A 16133-nucleotide genomic window follows, 5' to 3' on the forward strand; every position below is an offset into this window, starting at 1 on the left:
TGAGTTTCAGCCTGATATAATTAAATTTGACCATTAACAGCAGGCCTAACGCACCTGACAGCTTGGAATATTAACTTTTTTATTTTTATTATTTTTTTTTTTACCTCATATCTGTATACAGTATAGTGTGTGCCTGTTGTTACTTGTAATGCTGCTGCAACAAAATAATTAACAAAAGACATCCTTATACAACACAAATGACAGAATCCCACTAGGTATCCATCCATCCATTTTCTGTAACCGCTTATCCCCATCAGGGTCACGCTGGGCTTATTATTATTATTATTATTATTATATTATTAGTTATTATTATTATTATTAGTTGTTTTTTTATTTATTATTTTATTTTATTAGTTGTTGTTTTGTCATTATTGTTATTGTTGTTTGTGTTGTTATCTGTTATTAGTTATTGTTGTTGTTGTTATTGTTTATTGTATTTATTATTGTTGTTGTGTTGTTTTGTTGTTTTATTATTATTATTTTGTTTGTTGTTTGTTGTTGTTTAGTTTATTTTATTTTTTTTGTTTGTTTGTATATTAGTTTGTTGTGTGTTGTGTTTGTTGTTGTTCCCTTTTCTTTTTTTATTATGTATTATATACTAGTTTTTGTTTTGTTGTTGTTGCTGTTGTGTTGTTTATTCTATTGTTTTTTATTCTTTTTGTTTTTTTTTTTGTTTTGTTTTTTGTAGTTTTTTTATTATCTTTTATCTTCTGATTTTGAAATAGTTGGACCGTGTCACGTGGCAAGTGTTCCACGTGTCTCGCGTCACCTTAAATAGACGTAGCCGCGTTACTTGGATCAACCAGTGATTGTTTTCTTTACTGTGGCTAAACGTTGTTGTTGTTGTTATTGTGGTGTACAGGAGCTGAACTCCCCCCCTCCGTCGTGGTGACTCGTATCCGTCAGTCGGTCCTGCTGACTTCCATTCCGCCTGACACTAACCAGACGTAACTCTGGCGAACAGCTGATCAGAGAGAGAGCGCTGCTTCACGGCTAGCTTTAGCAGCTAGCGGACCCCCACACACACAACACACACACAGCAGCGGAGCTAGCCAGCAGCAGCTAGTTGCTAAGCAGTGATGGAGTGGCTGGGAAACGCAGAAGAGTCCACAGTGACCAGCTTCAACAGCAGGGGCTTCAGCTGTGTTTATCCTCACCAACAGGTAACAAGTCCGAGACGTGAACCTTTTACTGGGCTCGGTATTAAAACGTGCTAACGAGCTAAGCCTGTTTGATCATTGAAGTTAGTTCAAGTTGACTGCGCGACTGTTAGAAAACTATTGGCTAGTGTTTGTTTTTCAGTAGTGCCCAGTTTATAGCTTCGACCATGTGATTGGGGGGAGCAGCTCACCAACAACTCTCATGTAAACACCAGGCTGCATGCTAACCTGATGCAAACCCAAAAAGCTGTTGACTACAATATGTATGTGGCTGTTTCCATGGATACATTTATTTTTATTTTTAGCTTCCCTTTGCCCCACCCTGGATTAAACACAGCATGGTCGGTGGTCATGAAAGCTTAAATGCCAGTGGCCCACATTTGGCTTGTGACCAGAGTGAGCAGGCACTTTGAGGTGTCAGCTGTTAGGTCCTAATAGCCATCCACTCCCATCAGGGGGAGTTATTATCGTGACCTCCCCTTGTGGCACGTCCGCGTGTTTCATCTAATCCTCACACTGACTGTTTAAACAAATTAATGCGTTACCCGCAGAGGATATTCTGCATGTGGCGTGTGCACTGTGATTTCTGTCTGGTTCCTAAACAGGATTTCCCTGCCCGATTTGTACAAACAGCCAACTGTCGGCGTGTAAAAATGAGGTATACTGTTAATTTTCTTCCTTTTGCCCTCTCTCACCAGTCGCCATCATCGCTTATTATTTTATGGCAGAGTATAACATGATAATAATAATTTCGAAAGTATTTATTTAGATATGTATGAGATATGTAGTGTAAAGCAAAGCGCTATATATAAGTAATATATATAAGTACAGACCATTTCCTTGTTTGTTTAAGAGAAATATACATATTGACTCTTGTGCAATGACTTGTGCAAATGTGCATTGTGAGAAATGGTGAGAGTGCAATTATGCATCCATTATTGTGTCCATCAATCAAATCAACTGTTACAGAATGAGTCTCCTCTCTCCGCACACAGGGGAGTCATTTTATAGAGTTGTGGTCTTTTATTTTTTTATTACAGTGGAGCTGCAAGAGTTTCCGACTGAAGCTTCTCTTATTACAGTGGAGCTGCAAGAGTTTCCGACTGAAGCTTCTCTCTTATTTGAGCAGGAGGTCACGTAGTGGATGAGAGTTATTGTCCATGATAATGAGAAGTTTGTGGAGCATCCTTTAGTCCACAACCACAACTAACCAGCTGCAGGGGCTGGCCCTAAAATGCATTTAAACATATTTAAGTATACTGGTTTAAGTAAGCATCCTCTGTGTGCTTTCTAAACCGTTATTCTAGTCGAATGATCATTTAATACAAATGTATCTTGTCCACAAGGTGTCAGTACCGCACTGTGAGCCTGCGTGACAGCCTCCACTGAACAAACACAAGAGCAAGACTTACCTTTGGAGTTTTTTAACCCTACTTTTAGACTTACAGGCAGCGTTATCTTCACTGTTCACGCTTCAACTTTACTTAATCCCTTAAACTATCTGGCATTGTGGATACTTATATAGGTCGATATGGTTAAAAAAAAATAATGGGTTAACGATTTGCAAATCCTGTGGAATAAAGTCGGATTTGTGCACAGTGTCAGGACAAGAGCTGCCTGGGAGTCTGAGCGCAGGGCGCGGCAACAGCACTAACTACACAGATGAAGTAACTAGCTACGGACTGTGGCCGTGACGCTATTTAACGGGAGGCAGGTAGCACAGGGTGAGTCCGTTCACATCCATAACATCATTGTAATTAAATATAATCTGGATAAATGTGCGTGCTGAGCCCAGCAGTGACGTTTAAAGCTGGCTACAGTGAGTCTCTAGCTAACCTGTGCTAAAAAAACTACAAAACTACAAACCCTGTCTCTCACTCGAGCGCTTATGAAACCAACACAAACACGTGTGTCATCAGAGGCTGTGATTGATTTATCTGAGACAGCCAGGCTTTAATGTTTGCTGACAGAAAGATTATGAGGAAGTAAGAAGAAGGAGGAGGAGGAGGAGAAGTTGTGTGTCGCCTCTAGGTGGCGGTAGATGCTAATGAACCTCCTCCATGGTCCAAAGGAAGGAGAGAGAGTTTACAGCTGAGTGTCAGAGTCCGCCTCTGCAGCCTGCAGACAATCAGACAGGGAGAAACAACCAGACTGCTGCTGCTGCTGCAGGCCTAAAAAACATCCTCAGCCTCAAATCAAGTCTCATAGCCAGCTGGCATCTTGCCCTTTCTCAGGCTGCTGTTCCCACAGGTTTCTGTCTGTGTGTGTGTGTGTGTGCATGAATTATAATATCAGCAAAACTGAATCATAACCATGTTACATTTTCTTCTTCTCCTTTGACTTTCACTTCAGTTTTTTGTTCTGTTTTGTTGTTGTTTTTTTGGCATGGTGACATCATTCAAAAGAAGTTGTTTGTTCTGACTTCAGCAAATCAATAATCTTTACCTTCATGACTTACATATTGCATAGTTCACTGTTACTTGGTTTTTATTTTACTGTTACTGGTTCTACTTAACTGTTATTTCTTTCCAAGACAGTGTTAAAATAGGATATCGTATAGGTGTATAGGGTTAAAGTTTTGTTTTCTTGCTATCACTAACCGTTAGGGAGCTGCTGTAACAAAAACAATTTCCAAGTTGTTTGTTCTGACTTCAGCAAATCAATAATCTTTACCTTCTTCGTGTTATTTGTTTTTTATTTTACTGTTACTGGTTCTACTTAACTGTTATTTCTTTCCAAGACTAAATTCTTTATAAGGTTTTAGATTTACATCTTGCATAGTTAGATAGATAGATAGATAGATAGATAGATAGATAGATAGATAGATAGATAGATAGAGATACTTTATTGATCCCGAAGGAAATTAAGGTGTCCAGCAGCATATACATGTAACACATTACACAAAATCAACATATCAGCCCAACGACAGCAACAGAAAATAAACAAAAAAAAAAACGCATAGCACATACACACACTGCACAAAAACAACACATCCAGCCTATCAGTCATTGCACATGCCCTGCATACATACATACATTCACTCAACTGTCTTTCAAAACATCAGGTAGTAAAATGTCATAAAAATAGAAAAAAATGTCATACTGGTAAAATGCGTGACCTGGTAATGAATAAATAAATAAATATTAGTGCAAAACAAGGTCATGATTAGGGGTAGGATGTGGTGCACAGTTTTGAGAAAGAGAAGGAGAGAGAGGTAGGAGCAGAGTTATTGCACAGTAATAGTTCACTGTCACTGCTTTTATTTAACTGTTATTTATACAGTATAGTGTTAAAATCGGATATTGTATAGGTGTATAGGGTTAAAGTTTTGTTTTCTTGCTATCTCACTTACCGTTTGGGAGCTGCTGTAACAAAAACAATTTCCCTGCGGGGATTAATAAAGTATTTCTGATTCTGATGTTGTGATAATATATTTGAGTACCTGTAGTGGAGACATCCCCTTTAATAAATACGCACTATATATATATTTACACCTGTAATCACAGTTTTGCTGTATACAAGTTGGTATATGAATTTCACTCTATTCATACTGTATATACACCTTTATAAAATATTCATATATATATATCTTAGATTAGATTAGATATACTTTATTCTTTCCACCGCGGGGAAATTCACTTGTGACAGCAGCAAGATATAGAAACAAAAGTAGAGGAGGCCAAAACAAAAAAGAGACACAATAAACAGACAGAAATATCTAAACTACACAATGACCACGAAAAAGTACACTGTACACTGTTATTTATAGATCCCTGTTATATGTACATGCACTGCACTTCTACTGCTTAGATGCTAAACTGCATTTCGTTGTCTGAGTGCCTGTACTTGACCTGCGTGTGCCTTCTTCAACAGAGTGACAGCAGCGGACCATCCCGCGGTGACAGAGATGAGCCATACTACTCCAGAAACAGTCGGTGTGTATTGCAGCTTAACCGCACATCTCTCTTAATATTTTATATATATATCTATATTATATATATATATATTATCTATATCACACACACACACAGTTTGACACCAGATTATACGCAATATAAAAAGAGACATGTTGTTGTTTGTTCTCACTGTCTGACATAAAATCAGACAATCACTTTTCTTGTTTTAGGTCCGTTTTAGACTACTTTTTATTACTTTCTTCAAAGTCAGAAGTTTGCATACATTTCATCAGTATTTGGTACCATTGCCTTTAAACGGTATGACGTTTTGGATATCCTTCAACAAGCTTCTCACAATAGTTGGCAGGGATTTTGGCCCATTCCTCCTGACAGAACTGGTGTAACTGAGCCAAGTTTGAAGGGCCGCCTTGCTCACACATGCCTTTTCAGCTCTGCCCATAAATTTTCAATAGGATTGGGATCAGGGCTTTGTGATGGCCACTGCAAAACATTGACTTTGTTATCCTTAAGCCACTTTGTAACCAGTTTGGCAGTATGCTTCGGGTCATTGTCCATTTGGAAGACCCATTTGTGCCCAAGCTTTAACTTCCGGTTGATGTCTTGAGATGTTGATTCAGTATTTCCACACAATGTTCTCTCCTCATGATGCCATCTATTTTGTGAAGTGCACCAGTCCCTCCTGCAGCAAAACAACAACATGATGCTGCCACCCCCGTATTTCACAGTTGGGATGGTGTGGCAGAGTAGCCTTTCAGCCCATGTTGGTACAGTACTCGTTTCACTGTGGATAATGACACACTCTTAGCAGCTTCAGCCAGCATCTTCACAAGGTCTTTTGCTTTTGTTCTTGAGTTGATATGCACATTTCGGACCAAAGCACATTCATCTCTGGGACACATCATCCTGAGCGGTATGATGGCTGGACATTCCCAGGATGAACCAGACCTGTGCAAGTCCACAATTCTCTTCCTGATATCTTGGCTGATTTCTTCTGACTTTCCCATGATGTTACACAAAGAAGCAGTGTGTTTCAGGTGTGCCTTAAAATACATCCACAGATGTGTCTCTGATTAACTCAAATGTTGTCAGAGAAGCTTCCAAAGACATGACATCGTCTTCTGGGCTATCCCTAATTGTTCAAAGGCATAGTAATTTTAGTGTATGTAAACTTCTGACTCCTGAAGAAAGTAATAAAAATTTGTCTTAAGAAACCCTTCTCTCATTATTCTGGCATTTAGCAAATAGAAATAATTTTGGTAATCCTAACAGACCTAAAACAGGAAAAGTTATTGTCTGATTTCATGTCAGAAGCATATGTCTTTTTTATAGAGTGTATGTAAACTTCTGGTTTCAAGTGTAAATAACACACATGACCGTTTGTGGTGACGAATTGTGGTGCAATGACAGGTAAACATGCTCCAAAGGTACAGGGGTGAGTAATGCAGTTAAATATGTATTTCCTCCCATGTCATTAATTTCAGGTGACATAGCCTTCATAGTGTGGTTATAAGACGTGTGGTTTCACATACATTTTTTTCATACCATTTTACAACCGGAAGAAAGAAGTAACAGGTCAACTCTGATTATGACAGGAGTTTCCATAGCAGTCAGTCAAGCATGTTAGACTGGTTTGATTGACTTATTGAGTTTTGGCCAGCACTTCGATGTGCTCAAACTATTAACTGATTATGTTGAATCATCCATTCATGTTCGTGTCCTAAAAAAAATATGATGACTGAAACTGTATCCCAACAGTTTCCAGCACTTGTTCAGCTACAGTTATTTTGTGGAGATAAATGTGTTACCACAGCCCCGTGACTAACTTTGACTCATCTCTGATTTTTAGCTTTGTTTACATGCGTTTCTTGGCAACATGAGATTTAAACAAAGAGCTCAGAGTGCACAATGATATCGGCATCATCATTTTTTTTTTTTCCCTGGAGAGCCTGTATGTGACAGTTCACATTTGGATAGAAACCAAATTGTAGTGGGTCAATTCTGGAGAGGTCATCATGCAAACAGCAAAAGCATGAAATTCTGCAAGTGCTAGTACTCGCCTCATTTTCAAGATTCTGTAATGGCACCTGTTGAATGTTTCTTTCTAGCACCTACAACACAATACAAAAGGGAGAGAAGTGCTTGTTAAGAATGTTGTGGCATCCTTCCAGTGGAGTTGAGCCACTTGCACACCCTCTGCCAAGTTACACTGAAGCTGTTCTGGTGGCTGTAGTGACACCAAATGCCCTATTTAGACACTTGATCTTTGTGTATCCTTTATTTTGGCAGCTGCTTGGCAACAGACAGTTAGACCTGCCTGTTGATTTAATCTCTGTCTAATTTTACTGAAATTTAAGTGTGACTTTTTATTGTTTCGTAAGAGTGGGAGGTCAAGATCGTGTCTGGTTACGTTCAAATCCACTTAGTGCAAAATGCAGCATTGTCTCGCATTTCGAATTATTTCGTGTCAAAGCAAAAAAAAATCACCCTTCCAGAGGTGAATGGGTGCATCTACTGTATGTACGTCCATGTATTTGTATGTGGTGATGGAGGTTATTATGTTATAGTGAATGGGGTGCCTCCAGCTCTGTCATTCACCCACAAGCACAAGAATATAAAGAAGCTACATGCTCCACATTCCTCTGCTCTCCTTCCCTGCACTCTCCTCTCCTCACCTCACACAAACAGTGAGACTGAAGTGAAGTGGGTTGTGCTGTTTGTGTGAGTCTCTGTGCATGTACGCATGTTCGTCAGTGGGATGAATGGCGCTGGAGTGGGGTGTATAACAGCAGAACAGCAAAGGAAACTCTGTACCTATTCAAATGTTTGAATCTAAAGGACCTTTCAGAGGAGCATAACAGTGTTTTTGCACTTCTTAGCCCATTTACTACATATCAAGTCTACTTAGCTGTTTTCCATAGAATGATGTAACGTAGCTATGGCATCACTGAAGTGTAGGTTAATTTGAAAAGCCTATTACTGCACTATCAAGTATAAAATAAAAGTGGATATTCAATTTATTGCATATAGTTTCCCACTGATTGTTTGAGAGTCTGTTTTGGAAGTATGTGTAATCTGTGCTAAATGGGTCAGAACATGCAAAAAAAAAAAAGGCTGGCATGGCACCACTGTTGGCAATTTCTAAGATAAAACACTGAACCAAGTCACAGGATCAAGCAGCTAAAGTTCATATTTAAGAGGCAACATGAACGAGACAATAAAGTGTCAAGCCAGGAGAGATACAGAAAAGAAAGAGGCCAGCACAGAGAGAGGGAGAGGCCTTTTGGTCTGCTTTCCCAGGCTATGCATCAGGAAGGTTGTATTTTTTACACCATGACCACCACATAGCCCTTTCCTGGGGAAATCCGAGACAAAACCGAGAGAGGCTGCTGCAGGGAGGGAGAGGAGAACAGGAAAACTAGCCCTGGGAAGGAGGGAGGGAGGGAGGGAGGGAGGTAGGGAGGTAGGGGGGCAGGTACAGTGGAGCCCACACAGCATGAGCGACAGAGAAAGAAGCCGGAGCTTTTGGGACGGCTCATTGGAACACACGCACAGGCAGACAGACACAAAACGTGAAACACACATGCATGCTTACATCTCCTCTTGTTCCGCAGCCCTTTTACCCACTTTGGCCTTCTGAAAAATGCGCCCTGAGAGTTTTCTCTAAAGTATTTTGGCCGCCGATTCAGCTGGAATGCAGAGCTAATGCCGGGTTCCTCTACTATCCAACCAGCCTCAGCTGTTAATCCGATGTTATGGCTGCTCCTGCTATGCTTGTTAAAGAAATAATATTTAACATTATGGCTACTCAGCTATGCCTGTTTTAACAAACAACATTTCCAGTATATCACATTACCTATAAGCTAAGATTTAGCTTGGACACAAAACATGATATTCTAAGACCATTTGGCAACAAATTTGACCTTTTTATTAACACGACTCGTTCTTAAGAGCTACTGCCAAATCGGCATTGCTGTTGTCAGAATAGATTTTATGATTTGTGCCAAACTCATAGGCCATTATAACCAGGAAGAGGTGATAAACAACATTTGCTCAAGCAGGCAATTGTGCTACCTAGATAAAATGAATGTCTTGCCTTTGGAAGCTTTTAGCAGAAAAACAAAATGGGTTGTAATTGTTGGCAGCCTTGAGAATTAGATCTAGAGAACCTTCAATTTCCCTGTAATAACCAAAAGAACTGACTAGAAAGTCATCAGGACTCATATGGCCCATAGGTTTGATTTCTTGACAGGTCAAAGGTCAGAGTGAAACCCCACCTCATCTAAGCGCGTGTGATCTCCCTAGGTCTCGACCCTGCCGTGCTGAGAGACGAACTCTTTGAGCTATGGAACCGGAAAGATCTACAGACGGTGAGAATCACTTTCACAGCGTGTGTCAGTTCCACACATGCAATATTAAGTGTGTGTGTGTGTGTTTACAAAAGGTAGAGAGTCTTTGTGTGTCTGCAAGAAGCACTTGCACAGGAAGGAACACCGGAGAGAGGGAGAGAGCTTGGGATACCGGCATGTTAAAATGAGGCTCTGCAGTGTGTGTGTGTGTGTGTAACTGCGTGTGTGTCTGTGTGTGTTAATGAGGAAACCAGAGTGTCTGTCAGTAGGCAGGAAGGAATTTGCGTTGCACTGAATGAACTTGAGATCTCTGTGAGGAGGATATTGAGTGGATGACATCTGTTTTGCAAATTAAGACACGGCGCGAAGCATTTTCTCACACAGATATTATTTTCCTGTGTAGGAAGTTTGTAATGCCAGAGTTTACATTCTTTAGCTGAGACCTAAAATGTGTCACAAGTCTGTGTGTATGCTAGACGAGAGGAGGAGGACGATGACAACGCAAGGGGGTGATGAGTTCAATCAACTTGTTTACTAGAAAACTTGTGATATTTATTGTAAATCTTTTCCAGCTGGTTTGTTGAATATTGAATACCACTTAGATTTTTTTACACATTGTTCATGTATGTAAATGATGGTTTCCAAGCACTATTTACAGACTGAAACAACTGTGCACACAAGTTTATCATTTTATTTTTAATTCACCTCTTTTTTTTTTTTATCCCCCGCAGCTACGTTGGGCGGCCCTCCATGGATTTTCAAAGCTGTCTGAGCCTCTGGAGGGCTTGGTAACAATCCTGGAGGGCTGTCCAGGCAAACAGAAGGGTCGGAGCCACACCCTCGGCCATCACATCCTCAATGAATTTCAATCATGGATGACGGAACATCCACAGGTAGACGAGACTCGTCTAATTAATTTTTAAAATTTAAGAATGAGTGTTACAAGAACCTTTTTTAAAATGACCAGTTTAAACATTGTATGTGCATATATTGTAGTAATTGTTATTTATGTACATTTTATTACACTGCCATCTTTGTAAGAAGGCAGAAGACATGCATCATGCTGTATAAAATGTGTTTACATATCCAGTTAAACCATAACAATTGTGTTCACTCTGGTCGTCCATGTGTCAGAGTGAAGTTTCCAGAGGTGCTTTGCATCTAAAAAAACAACAACACTGCAGCACACTAGAGTTCCAGTTGTTCCAACAGTTACTGCTATATATTCCTGGCTCTTCTTTTTTTCCTATTCTTGTTTATGTTCTTTGCTTTCTTATCATTCATGTCCTCTCCACCAGGTAACCCTGAGCTCACTCTCAGAGCAGCAAGCAGTCACGGTGCAGCGCCGGGCTCTAAGCCTACTAGCCGATACCCATCCCAGCTTTGTAGACGGGCTAATAAACATCTACAGACTGAATACCCTGGATCCGGCCATACTCAGACTGAATGTTGTGAGCTTGCAGGCTCTTAACTGCTACAAAGAGGTGAGTGCCTCATTTGGTGGAAGTCAAATTAATGCTGAAACAAAAGCTGTTTTGATTTCGACCTTGTGTTTTTGTTCTCGCAGGCAGCAGTGCTCAGCATAAAGCTGCAGTTACAGAAAGAACTCAATATGGAGGAGGTGAGACAGGACATACATCTTTTGTTCATAAGAAAAGAAGTGGCCTCTCTAAAATCTCTTATTTTCTCCTGCAGATGTGCATACCGCTAATCTTGCAGAACAAGTTGCCAATGGCAGAGTCCTATGTCATGGGCCACAATCATCTAGAACAACAACTGGTCACACTGCTAGACTCGTGGTGCCACCCCAACTTCATTGTGGAGGATATCTGCAAGTATGGAGCATGTGTGTACACATTGGAACATTCTGTATGTGTGTAGGCATCATATGGTTTTTGCATGACGCTGCACATGTGTGTTTCCACAGACAGTTCCCTCGCCTCTCTCTGTCCAAACAGAGCATGAGCCAATTCCAGGCTAAAATGCTCACCAAACAAGTCTTCCGGCTGATGGAGAAATTCAACATTGACCAAGGTGTGTGATTGAGCCCGTGTGCAGTTGTTGATTTATGGGTGTACGGCTCAGGCAGATGTGAACGTAACCTTGTCTTTTTCATACAGGACTATGTCCCAATGCTCTGCACAAGAGGAGACTGGACTCTTTGCGTTTCCTCATGTACAAGAGGTTTATGGAGGTAAGTGATGAAGCAGGCTTCTAATTTAAACATCATGATGTGTACCAGATATACATCAGCAGGCAACCCATCAGTGACTTGCATTTGTTTTAGCTAGTATGAATTTTTGGCAATAATGGTAGTAATTTTAAGATGAAACGCAGACGTCAGTTCTGTCAGTTTAGTGTCCAGAATACACGTTTCATACTTTCTTCATCACACGTGTTTATTGTCAGCTGCTGAATGGTTGTGAGATTCAGGGGCCTCTATTGATAGAGTAAGGCAGAAATGGAATATAGTATGCTAGATAATATTTGTATTTGTGCCTTCAGTGTTTTTAGGTTTTGGACTGTTGGTTCAACAAAGCCAGACTCCTAATATGGGTGTTTGTGTTGTGGTGACTAATGGGAAACGAATAGTTGAACCTTTGTATTAAAGAGACAAATGTGACACAAAATACTGAGTTGGGTACAGACCTATTTGTAGTTCAGATTTGTAGATGTTTTTTCAATACAACACTTATATCTCTTATTTTCTAGATTTTACTCTCTGGAGCAGTGCAAAGGAGAGAGGATTTAGCCTCATGTGAATGAGTATGATTTGCATATGAGAGGAAGACTTTCTCAGAAGAATGTTCAAATCTCTGAGGGTTAAGACAAGCCTAGCTGGCTTATAATGTTCTATTAAATATCTATAGCCCATGGGTTTTTCCTCAGTTTTTCACACACACACACACACATATATATATATATATATATATATATATGAAACCAAGGTAACACTAGATTTGTTTGTACACCCCGTGTCTGCACTTAATTGTATCTTAGAAATGCTTATTCAAAATGTCATGTTTTTCTGCAGATCTCATGTTGCCGTTTTGGTTACACATACGTCAACTTTAATCACTGTCAAAATTGACGTAATTCCGTCTTTTTAGCCAATAAAAGCCTGTAATAGATCTCAGTGGAACCTTGATTTTAGAATGAAACAAAGATTCAGTTTCTGAAAACATGAGCAGTGGGAGGCATTTGAGGTTCTCTAAAGAATAACCTTTCTGCTCAGGTCTGTGGGTTTGAGAGAGAAAATTAACTATGTCCACTTTATACCTTATACCTTATACCTCACTATGTTATTGTTACCATAGCATTCTTGGTTTATTTTTGTGTCGGCAACACCACACCACAAATCGGGCAATATCAGAGTCAGTTAAAGAGTTAATTAATAATACTCTTTTTCTGTATTTCACCCTCTTTCTTTTTAGAAAAGCATGACAGAGGAGAATTGGAGTGACCATGTAGAGGTAGGTAAAGCTTGTAGGTGTGTCTGCATTTGACAGTCATACTGTTCTGTATATGCTGTATGTGAATTAATATCAATAAAATAATGCAGGATGTGTGATTTCTATGCATAGTACGTCGTGGCAGATGACCTCGAGCTGCAGATCCACTTGGTGGAGATGTTGGTGAAGTATTCTGATTTTCAGAAAGCCTCTCAGTGGTCACTGAGATACAACATCCCAAGGAACCGACTTCCCTATGGGGTATGGGAAACGCAGCAGAGTCTACCGCCTGATCTACAGTGAGTGACAAAATATGCATAAACAAAACCTATTATGCAACTTGTGGTATGAAAGTACAAGCTGTACTTCTTCATAGACAGAGAAATAGTTGCATGTCACTGTTGTCACCTCTTTAGCCACAGCTGTACAATGCTGTCTTATTAGCACATATTTTGAACTGAATTGTGTGTTTTGACTATTGTGATGGATTGTGTGGGCTAAAACATTAATGTGGGTTGAAGCTATCATTAGAATTTGAAATAAAACTGACTCTGAATGACGTTTTCTAGATATTAAAGATACCACATATCCCATTTTTCATTGAGACACTATTAATGCACAGGATCTAATGAGTCAAAATGTTTGGTTTGTCGTCTCTTTTTTAAAAATCTTTTGGTGTCTCTTCAATGATACCTGTCATTTCTCAGTCTGTATTTGTGGATTTTTCTGTCCCATTGCTCACTCTTGTCTCCTTTTAATGTGCATGCTCACACAAAAACACTTTTTCTCGCCTCTGCTTAGACAGATACGTCTGAGTGGTTCAGCACAAACCGAGGATTGGAAGCCATCTCAGTCTCACTGTCAGAGGTTCTACCAGGTGCCCATCACCAAAGACAAGGTTCATTTTGTGGACACGTTGGAAGCTCTCCAGAGATGTCGAAACATTGTGCTGAAGGTACAGAGAAGTAAATGCTTGATTTAAAAATGAATGAAAATCGCTCTGTGTAATGGGTGGGAAAATGATATCAGAAGTATTAGTGGTGAGTCATTTTTGTTTGTTTTGTGTCCTTTCTTAGGAAGGTGCTATAGTTGGAGTCGACATGGAGTGGCAGCCCACATTTGGCTGTATCTCAATCCAGAAAGTTGCTCTGATACAACTTGCAGTTTTTGACGAAGTTTTCTTATTAGACATCTGTGAAAACAGATTCTGCCAACACCCAGATACTATTAGCTTCATCAGAAGCTTGTTCTCTGGGAAAAATGTTCTTAAACTGGGTAAGCAACAGACATGACTAAGATAAAATCAGATTCATCCGAGGTGTTCTTGTTTTTGCTTTTGTCTCTGATGTTTCTCCTTTCTTCCCATTCAGGGTACGGTATGTCAGGGGATCTCAAGTGCCTCTTGGCCACCTGGCACCAGTTTTTAGAGGAGCCATTGAAGATGGATGGGGTGCTTGATCTTCTTAATATACACCAGAAGGTGATATCCTGTCATTCACATAACTGCATGTAATTTACTTCTGAATTGAATCCTGCAGTTCTAGTATTATACTTTCTTAATTAGCAGGGCTGTAATATTTTACTAATATTTTTCATCATAAATATGTGCAATCACTTGTAACTTCAGAATGGGTCCAGCAGGTAGTGTGGATAGTAGTTTCTCAGCAGCATATATACAGGAGGAGGACCTGAGTTTTGATACTTCAGAATGGCTAGTACTGAGAGGCACAGCCTGGTTCAGCTCATCAAGCATCAGTGTTGCCATTGTCAGTTGTTCACAGTAACCAGGTTTACAGGACCAGAGTATTGTTACATTTAGGCTATCACTACATTCAGAGCTGCTCTTTTCTGTGTATGACTTGGCTATGACCTCGGGTACATACTCCAGCTATGACCCATTAGTTTGCCTGAGATAGCTGTAGCTGAACTCTCATAGTCGCTAAGGTGGACAAGAATGTGGAAATGGCAACATGGGTCTGTAACTGATGAGGTTGCTTCACCATCTGCTGGAGTAGGCTGCATGTTGCAGGAAAAGTCGAAGAAATATGTTTGAATATTACAAGAAATGGTAGGGCTGTCAAAATGTCCAAAAACGTATTTATTTTTCTTTTATTATATTGTTTCTCTAATGCTTTTTACAGATCCAGCGTAGTAAGGTCAAGAGGACTCAAAATAGACCTAAAGGGGTGCTGGTAGGCGAGGACTCTGCAGAGAAAGGCCTCAGTCTGCTGGTACAACAGGTCCTGGGAAGGCCCCTGGACAAGACAGAGCAGATGTCCAACTGGGAGAAACGGCCACTGCGCATCAGCCAAATTAGATATGCAGGTAAGGTATTATGCCTGAACAGACAGACAATGACAGGGAGACAGATGGCCACTATTCTTTTCATGATAGAATATCAAAGATTATTTTGTTATCCCCTGACGAACTGCAAACCAATAAACTCACCCCCCTCCTCCCCTCTCTCTCTCTCTCTCTCTTTCTCCCGCTCACATTTCTTAACCTCCTTCTAGTGGCAGATGCCTATTGTTTGCTGGATGTGTACTCTGTCCTCTCCAGCAACCCGGCATACTTTGGGCTACCAGCTGACTTGCGCAGCATCTCTTCAGGCCAATCAGAGAAGAGCGGAGACAAGAAACACAAAGAGAAACAGACCCATGGCAGAGAGGTCAGGAGTCAATTTACTACTTCTTAATTACGTTTTTGCCGGTCACGTGTTTGAGCTTATACTGGTTTGATTTTATGCAAACAGACTGATCCAGGATTTATCATTGTATAATGTATTAAAATTAAAAAGGGACGCTCTGAGGGATAGCAGCTTTTAGTGACATTGAACACAGAGGACAAGCACATCAGAAAATAATACTGAAATGTAACAGCCACTTCACTAATGGTTGAAACTGTAACCCCCTCACTTCACCCTTTCCTTCCCAGCATGGAGGAGAAACTCTGGTAGCTGCAAAACGAAATTAAATCAGAGCCAGTGTTTAGCTTGTCCATGCTAGGTTGCCGTAGAAACACGGTGGTTCAATGTGGCAGACTCTGTGGAAAAGGATCTGCAACATCTGTAGATATAAAAGATTCATTCTAAAGTAACAAAAACGTAAAGATTCTTATTTTCGGTGATTAAACACCAATGAAAACATAGTTATGCGTATTATATTCCATTTCTGCCACATTCAAAATCATCTTTTTTAATACAAACTCAAAACCTGCATCTGTTTCAAATTAAAAGCTCTCTAGTGTTTTAAATGGAAA

The 16133-nt window shown here is 40.1% G+C and overlaps 1 protein-coding gene across 2 annotated transcripts in view; it reads left to right on the forward strand.

Annotated features, from left to right (window-relative positions):
* The first annotated feature begins 2606 nt into the window (after positions 1-2606).
* The window catches only part of exd3 (exonuclease 3'-5' domain containing 3), a 42066-nt gene continuing 28539 nt past the window's right edge, over positions 2607-16133 (forward strand). Inside the window, exons 1-16 of one of the 2 annotated variants that reach the window (XM_019272468.2) lie at positions 2607-2884; positions 5034-5095; positions 9380-9444; positions 10155-10316; positions 10722-10907; positions 10991-11044; positions 11119-11258; positions 11351-11457; positions 11544-11617; positions 12858-12896; positions 13008-13174; positions 13677-13830; positions 13952-14150; positions 14246-14355; positions 15017-15200; positions 15389-15543. In XM_019272468.2, coding sequence (XP_019128013.2) covers positions 5068-5095; positions 9380-9444; positions 10155-10316; positions 10722-10907; positions 10991-11044; positions 11119-11258; positions 11351-11457; positions 11544-11617; positions 12858-12896; positions 13008-13174; positions 13677-13830; positions 13952-14150; positions 14246-14355; positions 15017-15200; positions 15389-15543 — 1824 coding nt within the window. In that variant the 5' untranslated portion in view covers positions 2607-2884; positions 5034-5067. Of the gene's footprint in view, positions 2885-3272; positions 3411-5033; positions 5096-9379; positions 9445-10154; positions 10317-10721; positions 10908-10990; positions 11045-11118; positions 11259-11350; positions 11458-11543; positions 11618-12857; positions 12897-13007; positions 13175-13676; positions 13831-13951; positions 14151-14245; positions 14356-15016; positions 15201-15388; positions 15544-16133 lie in introns of those variants that run through there. The other variant, XM_027282039.1, reaches the window with a different exon arrangement.

Source organism: Larimichthys crocea, chromosome IX (assembly GCF_000972845.2).
Source record: "Larimichthys crocea isolate SSNF chromosome IX, L_crocea_2.0, whole genome shotgun sequence".
In the NCBI taxonomy this organism is placed as follows: domain Eukaryota; kingdom Metazoa; phylum Chordata; class Actinopteri; family Sciaenidae; genus Larimichthys; species Larimichthys crocea.